Raw genomic sequence first — 19,505 nt, forward strand, 5'->3', positions numbered from 1 at the left:
TCTGTTTGCGATGCTGAAAATTCTTGTTCTTTGCCTGCTTCACTATAATATACAGTATTTCCTCTAAGCTACTTGTTTACTAGTAACTGTGCCCTCAACTTTTCTAGAGTCTGAAGAATCTGATTTCTTGCACTGTGCCAGACATTGTCTCTGATAGAAACATCAATATATTTAATATCTTAAGAAACTAAAAATTTAAAGTTCTAATGCGAATCTAGTATGAATCTCATATATCTTTGACTTCAAACAACATGCATAATGAATGTTGGAGGGCATATGCCTTTTGACATGTTGTCACGGATGAAAGATTTATTCTCTCTCATTTTTTACTTGTCTTCTGGTTGTAGTTTGTATGATCTTTCATTATTTGGTTCTTTTTAAAATTTCCATGAAAAAACAAAAGAAAACTGTGCTGGTATCAGCATGTCACCCAATTATTTTTTTACTGTTGATGCAATATCTTTTTGTTCATTACAGGTTGTTGCTTTGAAGGATCATTTTTCATATTTTGGTGATCTCTCTTCTGTTGTGCTCGAAGAGCCAGAAGATCATACCAAGAATGAAAGCTTAAAGCCATCTCAAAATTGCTCTGCTTGTATATCTTTTACCACCCGTCATTCTGCCATGAATGCATTTCTTAATGGTAAACATTGGCAGGGTCACAATTTGTGGTTTACGTGGCTAACAGCCTTCCCCAATTATAACAGTGATCATAGCATCCAAGAAACTTCAACTCCTATGGGGGCTTTAAGTCCTGATGTCCAAGCTGAGGTAGTGACATCATCTTCATCAAATGCAGGAAAGCCAGCATGCAATGTCATGTCACAGGTAGCTGCTATTAGAAATGGAGGGTCTCTTAAGGATGCTGAAAGCACAAATTGTGCTCTCATTACCAAGCCCAAGGCTCTGGTACAGACCTCTCATTCCAGTACCATATCATGTGAGGAGCATCCCCCAATGTCTGATGTTCCGATGGTTGGAGCTGCCATCAATGTAGGTTTTTCACAGTAAGGTATGATTGATTTTGGTCATAAACACTTTTATCTGCTGAGCGAACATGAAATTGCTTTGTTGTAGACTTGTTCTTTTCCACGTGAGATTTTATTTGCAAATTGCTGGTAAATATATAAGCAGTTGATTGCTTTTATTTTGTGAAGTGATTGCTCCTGGCCATTCAGATTGAATGCCAGATTTGATAGAAGAATGATATCATTTTGGGATTAGTAAAAACTAAAAGTTCCTTAAGAAAGAAAAATGGGAACTAAAAGCTGGGGCAGATATTTGTGGAATACTTGTTTAACACTGGAGGATCTTTGCTAAGTGGCAGATGGGACTAAGCTGCTGATAAATTTCTAAGGTCCAATAGGCAAGCAATAAAAAGATCATAAAGATCATATTTCCAGGAATGTTGTAACATGATAGACAACTTGGAAGAATATTAAAAACCTAAGGATGCAAGGAAGGCCAGCGTAGACTACATCTGTGGTGTACAATAGACAGCAGTTGTTTTAATATCTATTTCAAAGGAAAGTCTTGCTTGTATCTTTGGGGATTTAGCCTGCAACCAGGCATCAAAACTAGACCTTATTACAGCTAATTTAAGATGAAAATGTTTGATTCATCACTAATAATGGTTATATATGGAGTTTTTGTTATATCCTGAAGTGAGACACGAAATGAATATTCTGGCAAAATTTCAGCAAGTGGACTAGAAGAACTTATAATTCGCCACCTGATTATGATCTGTTTATGCTAGTTTTTGGCCTAGACACAATGGTTTGAGCAAAACAGATTGTATCCTAAGCTGCTAGAAATTGGAGCTTTAATCTTGTTATATTGTATTTCTGAGAATTTTTGGTTGGCAACAAGCTTTGTTCTCCCAATATAGGTAAGAATTAGGATCCAGTTAGAAAGGTAGATTATAGACGGAGGTTTCAATAGTCTCAGCAATCACATTTGAGAGTTGTCAATCGAAAAAAAGCAATAGGATTGGGAAGGTTGGCTTGGTTTCTTAGTAAAACTTTAAAATTATATGAAATAACTTATTTCTCTTCGATTACTAGGAAAATTGCTTGTAAAATTTATTGTTCTTGAAAACTCTAGTATTTCATTGTTTTGTTTCAATAGAAAATTGTCAAATTTGGATATATTGCTGGAAAATATTTTCTTTTCTTGGGAAACTTTTACATTTCTCCTTCCTTTTCCATAGCTCTCCTTGCAACTAGAAGACCCTCAATGCTTTGATATGACGTAACTTGGTTGTTTGCTTAGGTCCTATTTTAAAATGATCAAAGGATCACCAATTGCAATCCTTAAATTCACGGAGTAAGAATAAAACCTTTATGATTTAATAGACTAATAAAATACCCAAAATGCGAACCTACAAATCTAAAAACTAACATTTCCACCTTCTAGAATGCTCTAAGAATGTGAATTTGAAAATATCGTGACTTGCTGATATATTCAAATAGCTCAGAGATGGACATCTGTCACTGCCCAAATCTTGGGGGTATAAGGTCTGCTACAGTTAATGTTCCATGCTAGTGAACATGCCAATTCACATGCCTATTGCCTGTGATAGTATGTGTGCTTTAATTAAATTATAACCATGGGGTCGAGTGCCTATGAGTCACTAACTCCCATTGTATAATCCTTGGAAGTTTACTTGGATGTTGTTTTGGTCATTCTTGAAGTTGATCTGATCTGTGAGACTAAACTGATAGGTAGATCCAGATTTAAATTGCTGTATAATTGCCATCATTGTTCAGACCAGCATGCGACATGGACATCATACTTGATAGATGTAAATGAAATGAAGGGATTATTTTCAAAAAAATGAGGAACGTGGCCTCATGCGAAATATTAAGAAAAGTGCATGGAGCTGCAGGGTAAATCTCCATGATGGGCCTTCTAATGAGTCACAAATGCTCAAGATCAAAGCCTGTCGAGCCGGCTTGAACTGGGCTATCCAGGGCAGTACAGAACCAAATCGGCTAGGAGCCAGGTTAGTTCGACCATCCAAAATGAAAGAGGATTAGGGTTAGAATTGGTCTGAATTCTCAAATTTTGATAGTTCTAACCCAGTTTGCTTGGATTGAACGAAGCTCTTTTATAAAATCCTTATCTTTTGCATTTGACCTTTCTTGCTCCTGTTTGAAACCCTAGCTGTCGCCATCTCTTTCTGCCAATCCTTGTCTCACCCTCCTAATGCACTCATTGTCTTGTGACAATGCCATGGAGACCTTGCTGATGGCTCTAGCGCTGATTGACCCTGCCCCCCAATTGACAACCTCCTGCCTCAATCGGTGACTTTGGTCTGTGATTGACGAGTTTCAGCCTTGATTGAACCTTCAATTGATGTGCTTCGGCCCCAAATCCGCCTCTCTAGTAGGTCCTTCCATTCTCATTTCGCCTTTTTCTTCTCTCTTTCTGCTTGTTCGCTTTCATTCGTACCTGATTGGCACCGACATGCATACGGTGTGTCGGTACAATATAGTATCGTATTGTACTGACTTAGTTCATGACTAGTATGGGTTACAGTACCGATTTTGTGAACCTTGCTCAAAATAGAATTGGAAAGAGCAAGTAAAAAGGAGCTTGGAGTGAAGTTGAAATTTGGGGTGGAATTGCATGTGATAAGAGACATGGATGGCTGTGATGAAGTGGGTGCCATATGTACAATTTAATTGATTTGTATCGCCTTCAGTTGAGATCTACGAAATCTCCTTGGGACATCTCAATTTGAAATTGGACAACAGATTATCTTTACCATATCTTCCCATTGTTGCAACTTGCAAGTTACATCTAAAACCCAATGGGTTCGGGACTTTAATCCCACCTGACCATAATAGGGTAAATGAGTCCCATCATAATAATAGAGATAAAGTTTGAAACCTAGACATGATGTTCATAGAAAATCATAATATTGTTTAGCTCGGGGTCCGTACTCTTTGAGGTTTAATTAATATTGTTTAGCAAGGTCCGCCGAACTACCTGATTCGGCCCGTATCGAGCTAACTCGGTGGGGGATCGGGTCAGTTCACTTGTTTTATTCGAGATTGGTTCTAAACCGGCTAGAGCGGGCCAAAATCGGTCTCAAATTGTCCAGACTTGTTTTGAACCGGCCGGTTCCGTATGGAACTAGTGCGGACCGTCCGGTTCGCACCGAGTCGGGCTGGTTCCAAACTGGCCCCTCTCCTCTTTTGTTTTAAAGAGTGGTTGGGAAGACTTGAGAAGTGTCTCAGGCCTTCCCCACTTATTCGAATATCTCTTTTTCCATGGCAAAAAATATGTTGATTCAGCACAATTGAAGGATGATCCAACCCTAAATAAGGTATGCTTTCTCTCCCCTATCTCTATTTCTTTCTTTTTTTGGACGCCAAAAAATACCTTGAAACTTGCAAAATAAGAGATCATGTCATTTTTTTTATTTTGGCTTGATTTTATGCTATGTTGTAGATCTATGGATGATCTACACGATGATATAAAAATTTTTAATTTTCAAATTATATATAATTTTTAAAATTAAAAATATATTTTTAGATTTAAAAATAAAATAAATAAAATAATATTAAAAAATATAAAATTAGAAGCATATTTAGGGGTATGCAAGCTACTCTCTAGCTAAATTTGATGTTCATTTATTTAAGTTTTGATGCGATCATGCGCATAGTGGCTTAGGCCTAAAATTGAAAAGAATTGAGAAATAAGTAGTCTTTCATGCATGGCCATGGTCCTAAAAAATATATATTGTATCTATTATAGTGTTCTACATAGATCTGAGCTCAAATTTATTTTTTAAAATATTTATATTTAAAAATTATTTTTAAATTTAAATAATGATTAAAAATATATAATTAATGCCAAATTATAAAAAATTAGCAGTACGTAATACATATTTCAAAAGTATTTTTTGAAGTAAAAAATATATTTTGAAGTAAAAAATATTTTTTTTTAAATTTATGGTATTTAAATATATTTTTAATTGAAAAGTTATTAAACATATATCAATAAATAAAAAAATATGAAAAATTAGTACTATGTATTAGATAAATCGATTTATTTTTTAAAATAAAAAATATTATCTTTATCATAATGAAATTTTGCTATTTTTAAATAATTGATAAACCGACGTATTTGATAAACTTGCAGAAATAAAACCGTTAGAGGAAAAAAAAGCTAGAGTGTGGCATTGGTTGGAATCATGGGTAAATGCTCTCGAATCGACACCATTGGAAGTGCAACTAGTGCAACACAGACTTTAAAAAAGGGGTATTCAGGTTGAAACAACATTTAGCTGATGGTTATTTTGACGTATCTATATACCGAAAATATTCACAGGAGGTTCGGCAGCTGATAAAGACTTTCGGTCTCGGTGTAGATTCTTCAGGATCAAAGAACATTTACGGTAAGCTTCTTGACGTAATAAGGAGCTAGAGAAATGGATTGCCTCATACAAAAGCAAGTGACTCACATATGGATAGACGGTGATGTGTGATGGTTGGACCGTTCCTACTAGACGGAGTGTTATCAACTTCTTGACATATTGTGTTACAAAGACTTTCTTCCATAAGTCGACTGATGCTTTCGATTAGGTATACGATGCCATGTACATCTTCAGATTGATGGAGGAGGTGATTGATTAGGTAGGATAGAAGAATATCATGTAGGTCATCACTGATAATGGGCCACAATATAAGGCCATCGGGGAGATCTTGATGAAGCAACGGTCATATATTTTTTGGACTCCATGTACTGCACATTGTATTGACCTCATGTTGATGGACATTGCGAAGATTCATATGGTGCAGCAAACAGTGGAGACAATCCAAACCATCATCAGATATATTTACAACCATACATTAGTCCTATAATTGATGAGGAGGTATGCAGGGGGAGTGATATGGTTTGCTACCAACTGCGTTGCACTTGATAGCCTTCTTGAGAGGAAAGCAGCCCTACGTCAGATATTTGTCAGTTCCGAGTGGCAGAAAAGTAGATTTGCAAGGGTCAACATTGAAGGAAACACTATCGAGGACTTGGTAACGAGGCAGACATTCTAGCAGCAGGCCGAGAACATAGTGAAAGCTATCAAACTATTGTACGAAGTGCTTCGGGCCATGGACAGCGAGAGCTACCCCCAGATGGGCTTCTTATGACATATTATGGAGAGAAATAAGATTCAGATCAAGGAAGCAAATCTGACATATGTCTAAGAGTACATCGACATATTGGGCGGCGGCGGGACTACCAGATGGATAGGGACTTGTATCTCGCAGGTAAGCAAGAATATTGAAAATTATACTGCTCCTATATTTATATAATTTTATTAAGACAGTTATGAATGCTATCTGCAGCATATTACCTAAACCCAAGGTTTCGGTACACTGTACCATGAATCGATTGGATGACGAACTTTTGGCTGCTCAACGTAGTGTGATTTATAGGATGGAGCCTAATCTGGAAGTTGCGGCCCTATATCTAGAAAAGGTAAATTTAATTTAAGTGACATGTGTAAGTTAACTGGTATCTTTAATTATTAACATCTTACAACATAATTTTTTTCATAGACCAAAATATTTAGAGAGAGCACTAACAGCTTTGGAGTCTCGACAATTGTCGTAAGAAAAATATAAATTCAGGTATATTATACATTAGGAGGATATTTATCTAGTGTTAGATGGTTAATAATATGATACTATCTTATATGTAATTTTTTTTCAATATTTTTGTAGCTGAATTGTGGATTCATTTTGGTTTATCCGCGAGAAATCTTAAGTGATTAGCTATCCGGATCCTCTTCCTTTCAAACGATCTCCTCGAGTGGTTGTTAGCATAATTGGTCCATCTTTGCCCTCATCCACAGCAAGCAGAGGAACTGTCTGACACAAAAGTGCCTCAAGCCCTCAACAATCTTGTATATGTTTACTACAATCTGAGGTTGAGGCTGAAGTGCATTTAGGAGGAAGTAAGGCTAAAGTATACAGATCCGATTCATAATGCTTTCATTGACGATAAGGATGATCCTATGATCGGATGGCTTGTGGGCCAGCAGCAGGAGTTGGAGCTTAATTAGCGAGGATCACCTCCACAACCGGCCAGTTTTGTAGCCAGCGAGGTTAGGATTGATGCAAGGCAATGGGCAGATTGAATATTCTACGCATCCTTTCAGCTAATCAGCCACAACTATATGGGTTATTGGGGAGCCAATCATCATGTCTCCTTGTCCAAAACATCCTCTCAGATATATGATCGAGAGATGGTTAGGCGAGGCCACTATACTATTCGGTCAACTCGGTTAGGAGGGCGGTATCTATCCTCCTAGCATAGCCAGGCAGTGAGGGGCACGAAGGGTAAGCAAGCAAAGAGGGGCACAAAGGGTAAGTAGACAGCTGCGCAGCACTCCTAAAAAAGAAAAAAAAAGGCACCTACAATTCTTATGGTGAGTGGAGTCAATTCACTTAGATTCAGAGACCAGGAGCAACGGCGATGACAGTTCTACTGGTCATGGATTTGTTGGTCAAGAATAGAGTGGAGAATATGAGACCACCGTTTATGAGACAGTCGCAGGGTAGTTTTCGATTCACCAGTGAATCCCAATTTATGCATGTTATAAAAGATAGGGACTACGGTACACGATCTGATAGAGCCCATAAGGATATGATTGCATATAGGAGACGAGCTTGTCGAGGTCATTTAGGAGGACACGATGCAGCTGCAGATGACCTCGTACGTGGAGTAGGATCCATAGATATATTAGGTTTTAAGTCGTATACTGGATCCTATTACACAGCCACATGCAAGCTGATCCATACGAATATGGATATGGTGTATCTGAGGCATCATCTTTCGGTAGTTACTACCCTACACAGCAGTCTAGAACATCTTACAAGTGAAATTTTGCTGGTGGCATATTCGGATGAGCCCCTCTACAGTCGTATTATCTACCAGAGGACACCTCTCAGAGCTAAAGCTTCAGTGAGAAATTCGAGAGTGCTTATAACCCTAAGCGCATTTTTTATGAAAAGAACGTACAAGACTACAACGCCGCTTGGTTAGAGGGGTAAGTTGATGTGTTTTCTGACTATGTTAATGATTCGGATATCTATAAGATTTTAGATATCGATATGTATGTTGTCCTTTAAATATATTGTATTATTTTATATTTTTCATTTTATTAATTAATTTTAGGATATTTTATGTTACTTCTTATAGCATGCAACATCTCACTAATCATTTTATATTTTGTATTACTTTAAAATAACATGCATCATTTAAATTAAACCGCTTCCTCCAGTTAGGATGCTGTTACTGCAGGGAAAAAAGTCCAATCCGATCAAATCAACTACCCCTGATTGGGACCATAGAAACATCAAAAAATATCAAATTATACTTAAAATCATTGAAAAAGTTAAAAAAATTGATTACTAATTACTCATTGAATCAGCACACCCAAGTATACCTTATGTCGATATGATATCGAACTGGTATTATACTGACTTGCCTGTCGACTGGGTCTGCCGTACCGGTCCGTACCGGTCCGGCCTGGAACCGGTACCGGATCAGCGTGGAATCCGGTACCGGTAGTTTATTGTTGAAGAACCGGTACGCCACCGGTTCGGACCGGTACGGGACCGGTACGCCGACCGGTACCGGTACGGCGGACCTTGGGTATGGGTCTTGGTACTGATTTGGCGGACCTTGTTGTTTAGCTTAGGGTTGGTATTTTTAAAATTTGGGGATTCTAGATTTTGCTTTCGATAAAATATTATTATTATTATTTATTATTTTAAATATTGTTAGATAGATTCCAAGGACTAGATAAGATTGGGAGATTGAAGGTGGGCCCATAACCCACAGGTCCTAGGATCGAAACCTAGCTCTGATACCATTTGTATCAACTCAAGACCTTACCCAAAATAGCTAGCCGGAAGGTATTATTTTGGTTCCTTAATCCTATATAAGTACTCAAGATCTATCTATTGAATAACCGATGTGGGACTAAACACATACCCGTACGGGTTCTTACATACTTCTCCCGTTTAAGCTTTAACATCCTCATTAGGCTAAAGGTTCAAATCCATTCAAATTTAATCATAAGTACCACGATTGGCTCGTGGTCAACCTCAATGAATTTGTGCTGCAGTGTCCCCTAGTCCACATAGGTTATGGGTCGGATCTGTTCTAATACCATGTTACAATAACATATAACCTCACCCCAAAAAGCTAGCTGGAAGGTATTATTTGGGTTCCTTGATTCTATATAAGTATTCAAGATCTACCCAGTGAATAACTGGTGAGGGCTAAACATACGCATGCACGGTCCTCACGTGAGGGGGGAGTGGCAATCCAAAAGTTTGCTTTAGTTGAGATATAAAGCAGCTTAGGGATTTTGTACTCTTGAGTCTCACTCTCCAAATAAGTTATTTTTTTTAATCATTGGGTAGACTCCAATGGCTACAAAAGATTGGGTGATGTTAAGGTGGTGTTGAACTTGAGGTGGACTCACATCCCATATTTCACTTTATAATAGTAGAGATTTAGAGTAAGGAAGAGATGTAGAGCTGAACACCAAGTCCTCCAAAAGAAAATATTTTTTTATACCAGATCAAAAGAGAGTTTTGAATTTTTGGAATGTTCTCATAATATATTGTCTATATTTGTTCCCACAGTACCCTCACCTCATTATACTAATCTCATACCTACCATTATCTCCTTAGTCTTAATGATTTAGTTGATGTATTGTCAACTTTGCTTATTCTCTCTTTGGTCAATTGATTGGAGTGTGATTTACACTACCACACATCCTCTCTCTCTCTCTCTCTCTCTCTCTCTCTTCCCCCCCTCTCACTAAATGTGAATGGAGAGCCATAGGTCCATGAAAATTTTCAATCTTATGCCATCTTTCTTTCTTAAACAGTCTCGGTAAGAAAAACATTAATTTAATCTCTCATGTTTTTTCAAATTACTCCATATATAAATCCACTCCTCTTCAACTCTAATTGTCCTTGCTCCACCCTTCTCTTAAGATTTGAAAGGTGGCTGCATATTCACGTGCTTCTTTTTGCCTATTAATGTATCACATTAAAATGAATAATAGAAAAGGGTAGAATAATTAAAAGGCATAAATAGAAACAAATTTCCTTTCTCTTTCCATGATGGAAAGTTATTATTGTACTAAAACTTGTGTCTATATCAAGTGCCAATTAATGCTTATTATATCAGATGCTTTTACTTGATTTCAATCCTTTGCGGGTACTAGGCTACAACTGATGCTTGAAAGTTTAAAGTAAGGACATGAATGATTGGACATTCTGTTTTATTGCTTCAAAAATCATTTAATATGTAAGAAGTATATTTAATTTCTATAGTATATGTAATTATTTCAGTTTGCTAGATACATAAACTCATATTAAAACTGATACAAATTTTGATTGGTCATTTAGTTGATGATCAATGCTACATTTAAATATATTACTATTCGGTTTTATTTCTTTTTTATGGATTTTTGGTACATTATGAATACTAATTAGCTCCACATGCAATTCATGTGCCTATATACTATCTGAATCCAATAATCTATCTTCAAAAGAAATATAGAATTTGGATTCACCTTAATCCCACGTTAGAACACCTGATGGCATTAAATCTCAATCATAACTATAAAAACTTTTCTATCTGACCTGTTTGCCCTAGTTGCTAATTAGGGCATTTTGATAGGGTTCTGCTTAAAACTTTTTGAACAACACAGATCCATTAAAATTGAATTTCAAATCAAGCTAGATATGATTTTCCTGATTAGAATTATGTTCCTCAAAATTTTTAATATCGTCAGAATTTTTCTATCTAAATCCTGTCTGTGTCAGTTCTTGATGACTTATTTTGTTTGCAAAGTATTCGATGGTAGTTTTTAGTGACATGTAATTGATCTTTTCTGAGGAGCATTCTGATATAAGTTGTTTCGGAATAAATGTATTCAAGATGGGTTTTAAACTTGTTTAAAACCTTGTTTTATTCAAATCCTTTGAAACTTGCATTGGATAGACTTGCTTCTCAAAACTCTTCATCTGAAGTTTACCGCGTGCAATCACCAGTGGAACTTTCTACCCTTATTGGCGAAAGAGGGCATGTGTTCAATAATTATGCCAAGTTTGGGAATTGGAATCTTTACAAAAAATAAATGCATAACCTTGGGGAATGCATCAATGTAGACAAAATGTTAGGAAAAAATCAATTAATTGGAGCGTAGAGAGCTTGTTAAGATAAGAAATTAAAGAAAATATTGATGTATTTTAAAGATGCATCTTGTCTACTTTTTGGGGAAAAAATTCATGCAGGTGGTAATGTAAATAATGGTGGTTCTCTTCTGGGTAGTCGAGATTTATATGATTTATCTTCTTGTTATCTTCCCGGTTTAGTAGTCCATGAAATTTCCTTATTTAATAAGATTTTAAAGACAAGAAGAGGGCAAAGGAAAAAGGGAGTTTTTTGTATGAAATTTATCTTTTATGTCATCTCCTACATGCTGCCAAAAAACTGTGCTCATAAATTCTCATCTTCTGTCCCAAACAACATAACTGACCATTTTGAAATTGCAATACCATCCTATAATGACTCTCATGTGTTCCATTCCACCAGCATTACTACAAACAGTGAATCCAAAAATAACCATCTGCCTTGTGCACTATTTAGGTACCATGACATCAATCGAAAGGCCCCCCATGTGTATCAAAATTTTATCCCTGATCTTGGACATAAATAACTCTTGCCTCTTGTGTTGCATTATCTCAAAGATGTTCTCACTCCTAGATGCTTCCAAGTCTTTGTGACCATCAGTCTGCCATATTTATTTAATTTAATATGATGCAACGATTTTAGTTTATTATGTTTATCCCATTTGATTGATTAGATCTGCTATGAGCCTATGATACGCAACTTGGTGCTCTAATTCATGTCATTCTAGTGTTTAAAATCCAATATCTTTAGATGTTTGGAACCAAGCTATGATAGATTCCATTAATTCAAGTATGTAACCCCTTAAGAATCTTTATACAATCTTTTGATGATTGAATATCACTTAGTCCTTGTTTTGCTAGTCATTTAGTATTTTTGTAAGAGGGCTATATTTTCTTTCCTCCCCACTCCTAATTAAACCTTTAATAAAGTCAGCATCCAAACCTGATTTATGAGAGGAGTGAATAAGAGTCTTGTTCTCTGTGGTAATGGTGGACGATATTGTAAAGTAAATAGAAAGGTCTTGCTGGTGGTGGAGGATTTTTGTAGAAATAATTGATCCAGATATTGATGGTGAAAAAGGATTGGAAAGAAGAAAGAACAGAACCTGTGCAGGGGAGTAGGGTCTCAATGGAAATAATGGAGTAGGAGGAGCCTTTTGGTGATATAGTTGTGATGTTTTTAATGTAAACCAGTAGTTTCAAGACTCCGAAATGTTCAGCACAAAAATTGCAGACTTGATCTTGTTTTATATCCATTTCAAAAATGAATTTCTTAGATTACGTGATTTTCAGGAGAGGGTGAGCCTTGGCACAAGGGAAAGGTTGCTCCATTGTAATATGGAGGTCATAGGTTCGAAACATAGAAATAGCCTCTCCGCATATGGGGGTAAGGCAGCATACATCTGACCCTTTCTAGACCCCACAACAGAGGGAGCCTTGCGCATTGGGCCGCCTTTTTAGTTGGTTCAAGGTCAAGGTGCCAAACTACTCCTAGTGTATGTCACATCTATTGCATGTAATAATGTAGGGCTCAATTGCATTTTTTTTCATGTGGTGCTCTACCGAAGTGTCATACATGTGTCCATAAGGGTCTGGGTTGCATTGCTTAAAGCAACCATTCAGGTAGACATTCCTCAATTGCTCTCTAGACATTATAAATATAAGTCATCAACATATGTATATGCCACTCGCCCTCTTGGAACCATCTTGAAGCCCTTAATTAATTCCACAAATTTTTCCTTTTCATATTATATGATTGTCTAGAGTTAGAATGACAAACAAAAGCAAGGGCACTTGCATATAAGATGACCTATTAGAGCTGAGAATAAGGTCCGCAATCTCAGTACTGAATGCCATATAGGTACATTCTGGTTTGATATGATATAGTCGGTATGGTACGTTATGCATCCTGTGTCAAGATAGTTCCCAACCTCTTTTTCTCACTGTTTATCATGATACTGCCTGAAACTAGGTGGGACATGTCGGTATGGTATAGTATGCCTCTGGTTTTATATGGTACCAAGTGGCATGGTATGGTTTAGCTTGGTTTGAGTCAGTATGGATTGGTAGGGCTGATTGGGAGCCTGCACTTACCCGAATGGTGCTTTCATGCTGATTCTGATCTGGTACGGGTTGGTATGCCTTGAATCGGGTGATTCGGGACAGTACGATAAACATTGATTGAGAATGTTTAAGCAGGTGTATGGATATTCTGACGAGATGTTATGAACATCTACAGCATAGACTATAAACATTGGCTTGAAGAGGAACTTCGGTCTTTATTGATGAATCAAGAAGGAAGAAGTCTTGAAGAAAATCATGATGAAGACTTAGGGCAGGCCAGCACCCTTACCCAAGCTGCCAGCCATAATACTTTCTTAAAGACATGGCTTGATTTTTCAAAAATGTTCTACAAGAAGACAATTTGGCCAATATTTTCTTCATAAAAATAGTTAGCCCTCTCTTTCTCACTTTTAAGTAGACACGGAACCCAACTAAATTACCATTACAATTTAAGAGTGGTGGCTGAGTTTGACTACATGGTCTATTAGTTTTACATCCTACATAAGCCTCTAGTATAAAATGGACCTCTCTTAACTTCTCATGATGCCAGAAAATTAATACACCAACTTAAAGCAATATCTAGATGAAAAATATATGCTAATTTGATGTCTTAGCTAACAAGTAATCACACCAGGTCATTTAATGATTGAGCATGATGATATACTTGTCACTCTAGACCATATCATAAATCCACCAATGGTTGTTAAAGCAATAATACATAAATGGTAAAGATGAGTGTAGATCTATGTGTTGTAACTGAGCATGAAATGTGTAGAAAAGCCAAATAGCAGAGCAGTGTAGTCTCATGTTCCATGCTTTTTTTAATACATGTCAATTATGTATGATAGTTTAGCCTCTCTCTCTCTTGGCAATTTTTACTGGAAAAGGTGAGTATTTTAACTGCGAAAGAACTCAACATTAAACAAGCATCATGACATCCATCTATCTATTCCTTTGACTTACACCAGTCTGCTTGTGCCATGTGGCATGAAGAACTTTTTCATGTGCACAAAACGTGCCACCCCACCCACCCAAGTAAAATTTTCTGAGTTACAGTAGGAGCAAGGGGAGATAGAGAGAGTTATCTATAGGGCCACAACAGAGCCAAAATAGTTAGCTATTTGACAGGACCATGACCTGTAAAAAATTTCAACCAGTCATGATAAAGATGCGATGATTCCAAACTTGTTAGTCATTATAATTTAGCTCCTATTATTGCTGATTTCTGGATGATATTGATTTGGGGGTAACAATGAGGGGATCGATTTCATTAGCTTTCTATAATTAGTTTATTTGACTTACTCTCAGGGGAGCATAATAGCAGACTATGTGAATCTTATATCGATGCCATTATTTATGTTTATGAATGATGCTTTTATGTAACAAATGTTCTTTTTTCCTTGCAAATAACTTAGCAAATTTTGTTCATGATCCTCAAAGTCCTATAATTTAGCTGAAAAGTGACGTATAGAATGTTTTGGGTAAGGTGTCACCTCTTCAGCATTTTATAGAATCATTATTACCATAACATGCAGAAACTGAGCATCACTTTTGTTTCTTATGATTGTAAATCATCATCCAGTAACTTTGTTTTTATGCAGGCACTCTGGATCAGATTTTGGTGTTCCGTGAGGCTTCAGCATATATAATTAACCCTTGCTCCCTTAGAGTTCTTGTACCCAACAGAAAGGTGTTTTTCCGCCTTATTGAGTGGAGAAAAGAACTTCCAATGACATTTGCAGCATTAAAGGAACCTCCAATTTTTTTCTTTCCTTGCTTTTTTTTTATTGCACTTAACACAGATGTTTCTGTTAATCGAAAGTTGAGGGATGTTCTGGCCTGCCTAAACAAACTGATATGCTGTCTGCACATTGTTACCTGCCAGCCATTGGTGACTGGATGAAAGTGTGTTCTCATTAAACAGTTATATTGGAAAAAAGGAAAGAAGATTTCAGAAAAAAGAACAAAAAAAAGGAAAAGAAGAGTTGTGATACTGGATCAATTCAATGAAAGAAATAAATGAAGAGTGGTATGAATGGATGAGGGGAAAAAAACAATGGATTGGAAAATAACTTGGATAAAATGGAAAAAATGGAAAAATAAGAAAGATGAAGTTTGTTGGAGAGGGAAAAGTAGAATTGATCAAAGGAAAAAGAAAGAAGAATGAAGGTGGGTGATGATTTTTGAAGTGTTTATTTGCAACCTGAAGTCCTGGACTTGTATTCATCAGTCATCTGTATTTTTTTCTCTATTTGTTTTCAGCCTTCATTGATGAGGACACTCATCCCTAATGTTATGTAGATCTTTCAATTTGACAAAAAAAAATTGGTTTGACTTGGTATGTTGTTAATTGAGATGCTGTTGATATTGTTTATGGTATCTATTTTGACAGGCTAGCTAGTTAAAAGAAATTAACTAATGTTAGAAAATTTAGTTATTGTTCTAGCAATGTTTTTTACACGTAGATTGGATCGGTCGATTGGTTGAATGGAGAAGTGATTGCCTGTTTGGTCTGGTTTCAAGGAAAATGTAAAAATCTGATTGGCTGGTATAGTCTGGTTTGACATTTTTTTGAACTTAAAATTTTTTAAGATTGGGCCTGGACCAAATTTAACTGGACAAACTCATTCTCTTCATTTTTTTTTCTCCTCCTGGTAAAACCCTAAGCAGTTCTCCCTCTATTTTCTTCTTCTCTTTATTCTCTGGTTTCCCATGGTCCTTCCTCTCTGATTGTCTTCTCTTTGACAGCTAATGACGACGGAGGTAGCGGATGCGGGTGGAGGTGAGGCCAGTCAGTAATATTTTTTCTCTCTCTTCTCTCTTTCTTTTTTCTTTCTCTCCCTCCTTACTATAACCATAGGGCGCCTCTATGTCAGTGCTCTGGAGCGAGGTGGTAGTTCATGGGGGTGCGCTATGCACCAGTCATAATGGTGTTGAGAGAGGGGGTGAGGAGGTGCTTCCGGCTCCGATCGGATTCTTATCCTCCTCTCCTCTTCAGGAATTTGTTTACTTTTTCCCTTTTAGTGGGTTTTAGCCTTTCAAGTGATTTTTTTGGGGGTATTATTTGGTCTTATTTGAGGGGATTTTTGGGTTGATTTTTTTCATTTGGGGCTGAGAAGATGATGGTAGGGACGGAGATATCGAATATAGCTGGGAATTTGATGGAGTTGATCTTTTCTTATGTTTATGGAAATGCCTCCTTGACGCCGGTCTGTATGAAGTGCATTCGTCAATGTTACATCCAATTACATTAGAGGTCTCTATGCCTTATCTATCGAAAAGTTTCAATAAGTTTTTTTCTATATGAGGTCTCTATCTGCTCTATGGATTTGTTCTCCTATTCATACGAGTTTTTTTTTTCTAATTTATGTTTAATTGTATTTGTTTCTTTCTTTCTGCCAAAAGTGTCTTCCATTAGATAATCTTCTTTTGTTTTATGATGTATATCCAGTTCTTTTAAGTTACACTACCATGGTTCGGTTGATCTTTCTTCCCTTTTTCTTTGCCTTTGTTTTGTTTTGTTTTCTTTTGTTTTATGATGGATGTCCGGTTCTTTAGAATTATAGGAGAATTTTTCTTTTTTTATTTTTTTTCTCAGAATTTTTTAAAATATAAAAATATAATTATGATATTATAATGATGGTTTGCTGGTATCTTACTGATTGGCATATTGAACTAGATTTTTCTTTCCTTTCCTTTTTTTTGATTGCACTTAACACAAATACTTCTGTTAATTGAAAATTGGGGGATGCTCCTAAACTGATATGCCGTTTGCACATTTTTACCTGCCAGCCATTGGTGACCGGACGAAGGTATGTTCTTGTTAAACAATTATATGGGAAAAAAAAGAAAGAAACTTGCAGAAAAAAACAGAAAAGGAAAAAAAAGAGTTGTGATAGTGGATCGATTCAACGAAAGAAATAAATGTAGACTGGTAAGAAAGGATGAGAGGAAAAACAATGGACTGAAATGGAAGATAAGTTGGATAAAAATGGAAAATAAGAATGATGAAGTTTGTTGGAGGAGGAGGTAAAGAAGAACCTATGGAGAGCAGATAAGTGCTAGTAAATATTTTGTGTTCCCAAAATTGAACATGTCGGGATATACGAAGTCGCTTGGCGATAGAATCATAACAACGATAATCTTTATGTTCAATACTATAACCAAGAAAATAGCAAAGACGTGAGTGTGGTTCAAATTTAGTATGCTCATGTGAAGGAAGCAAAACAAAACAAGCACAATCAAAAAATTTTAGAAAAGAGTAATCAGGAACCTTCTCATAAAGAACCTCATATAGTGATTTATTTAAGATCGTAGGAGAAGGTACCCGATTGATGGTATAGACTGTTATAAGAGTAACCTCTCCCTAGAAAGACTCAGGTAAGGCAGCAGAAAGAAGAAGGGACCTGATAGTGTCCAAGATGTGTCGATGTTTTCGTTCGGCACGACCATTATGCTGAGAGGTGTAAGGGCAAGAACGATGAGATATTGTTCCATCTTGTTTAAGTACTTTCAAGAATGAGGTAGAGGTATATTCCATGGCGTTGTCACCACGAAAAACTTTTATGGGTCGACCAAACTGAGTTTTGACCATCTGCTGAAAATCACGAAATGTGTCAATTAACTCAAAGCGATCACATAAAAGATAAAGCCATGTATACCATGAGTAGTCATCAATTAGCAACATAAAGTATCGTGATCCTCCCTTAGTCGCAACAGAAGCAGGTCCCCAAATATCAGAGTGTATCAAATCAAAAGGTGCGGTAGAGAAAGAAACGCTTTTATTAAAGGGCAGAGCATTTTGTTTACCTAATTGACAAGAGACACAATCAAAAGGTTGAAAGTTAACTGCTCCCAAACAACTGCTCGAAGTTAAAGACTGGATACGAGACAAAAAAGTATGCCCCAAAAGAGAATGCCAAAGACTCGAGGAGACAGCAGCAACTGATGGAATAGGACTAGAGCTAAGTACAAATAATGATGTGAGCTCAAACAGGTGACCAACTTTATACCCGGTCCCAACGAGCTGACCACTTCTGATCTTGAACATCACAACGTTTGTCAGTAAAAGTTACCTTAAGGCCATGTTCCATAAGTTGACCAACAAACAGCAAGTTAAAAGATAATTTCAGAACAAGATATGTATTTGGTAAAGAAAAGTAGAAGTAGAGATAGAACCTACGTGGCTAACAGTATAAAAAATGGAAGCATGATTCAAGTTAGTTTTCAAGAAAACTAAAGAGGGATCAGATGTCATGTTATAACAACATGCAGAGTCAAGGAACCAGGAGAAAGGTTTACCTGAGGTGGTAGAGAGGGTAGTGCGAGATAGAACCTAATAAACTATTGCCTCAATATCTACTGTAATAATAGATGAAGTGGGTATAGAAGAATAAGATGCAGATGCTGACGAACTAGTAAAAGTAACAGCCGCAGTCCGATGTGATGAGGCCATCTGGACTTTCTGAGCTACTTTCTCCTCAGCTTGTTTCTTCCTATACTTTGAGATCTTATGACCTATTTTGCCCTAATGGAACTACCATCCCTGAAATTTACTAGACTTTCCTTTAGAAGGAATAAAGAAACACTACCAAAAAACAAGCATATAGTGACAGAAAACTAGTGACGACCCATTATCAGTCACTATTTATGACGGATTAGTGACAGACAGAAATTTGGTCACCGTGGTGTGAACTTAATGATAGATTAGTGACAAATTGGTCACAGACTACGCGGATAGGATGGGCGCCAAAACTTAGTAACCACCGTAGTGACGGGATATCTGACACAATACTAATAACCGAAATTGCAACCAGATAGTGATAAATTTAGCCGTCACAAAAATCGTAACCCAAGTATTTATAAATTTTTAAAAGATTTTCTTTGGCAGTGACGGATTTTTGACAGAAATTTCCATCACCAAATTTAATTTCTAATTCCAAAAATATTAAAAATATTATTTTTGAGTAATTATAAATTAGAAAAGGTAAAAAGAGGAAAATTCAAAATGAAACTAAGTGTGCCCGCCGCCCCGCCCAAATCTCCCCTAGCCCGGCGCCAACACCAAAACAAGAAAAGATAAATTTTAATCCCCCTAAACCCTAAACCCTGCAGCCGCCCCCCACCCCCCATCCCTAACCCCTGCAACCGCACCTCAACACCCCCCCCCCCCCCCCGGGGATCCCTAACCTCTCCTCCTCCCTATCC

At 36.8% G+C, this 19,505-nt stretch overlaps 1 protein-coding gene across 4 annotated transcripts in view; it reads left to right on the forward strand.

Annotated features, from left to right (window-relative positions):
* LOC103696501 (zinc finger CCCH domain-containing protein 27-like) overlaps positions 1 to 15,677 on the forward strand; it is a 28,805-nt gene extending 13,128 nt beyond the window's left edge. For 3 of the 4 annotated variants that reach the window (XM_008778159.3, XM_039131035.1, XM_026800920.2), the window contains 2 exons: positions 478 to 1,012; positions 14,900 to 15,677. In XM_008778159.3, coding sequence (XP_008776381.2) covers positions 478 to 1,011 — 534 coding nt within the window. In that variant the 3' untranslated portion in view covers position 1,012; positions 14,900 to 15,677. Of the gene's footprint in view, positions 1 to 477; positions 1,013 to 14,899 lie in introns of those variants that run through there. The other variant, XM_039131036.1, reaches the window with a different exon arrangement.
* Positions 15,678 to 19,505: the final 3,828 nt, after the last annotated feature.

Source organism: Phoenix dactylifera, chromosome 10 (assembly GCF_009389715.1).
Source record: "Phoenix dactylifera cultivar Barhee BC4 chromosome 10, palm_55x_up_171113_PBpolish2nd_filt_p, whole genome shotgun sequence".
In the NCBI taxonomy this organism is placed as follows: Eukaryota; Viridiplantae; Streptophyta; class Magnoliopsida; order Arecales; family Arecaceae; genus Phoenix; species Phoenix dactylifera.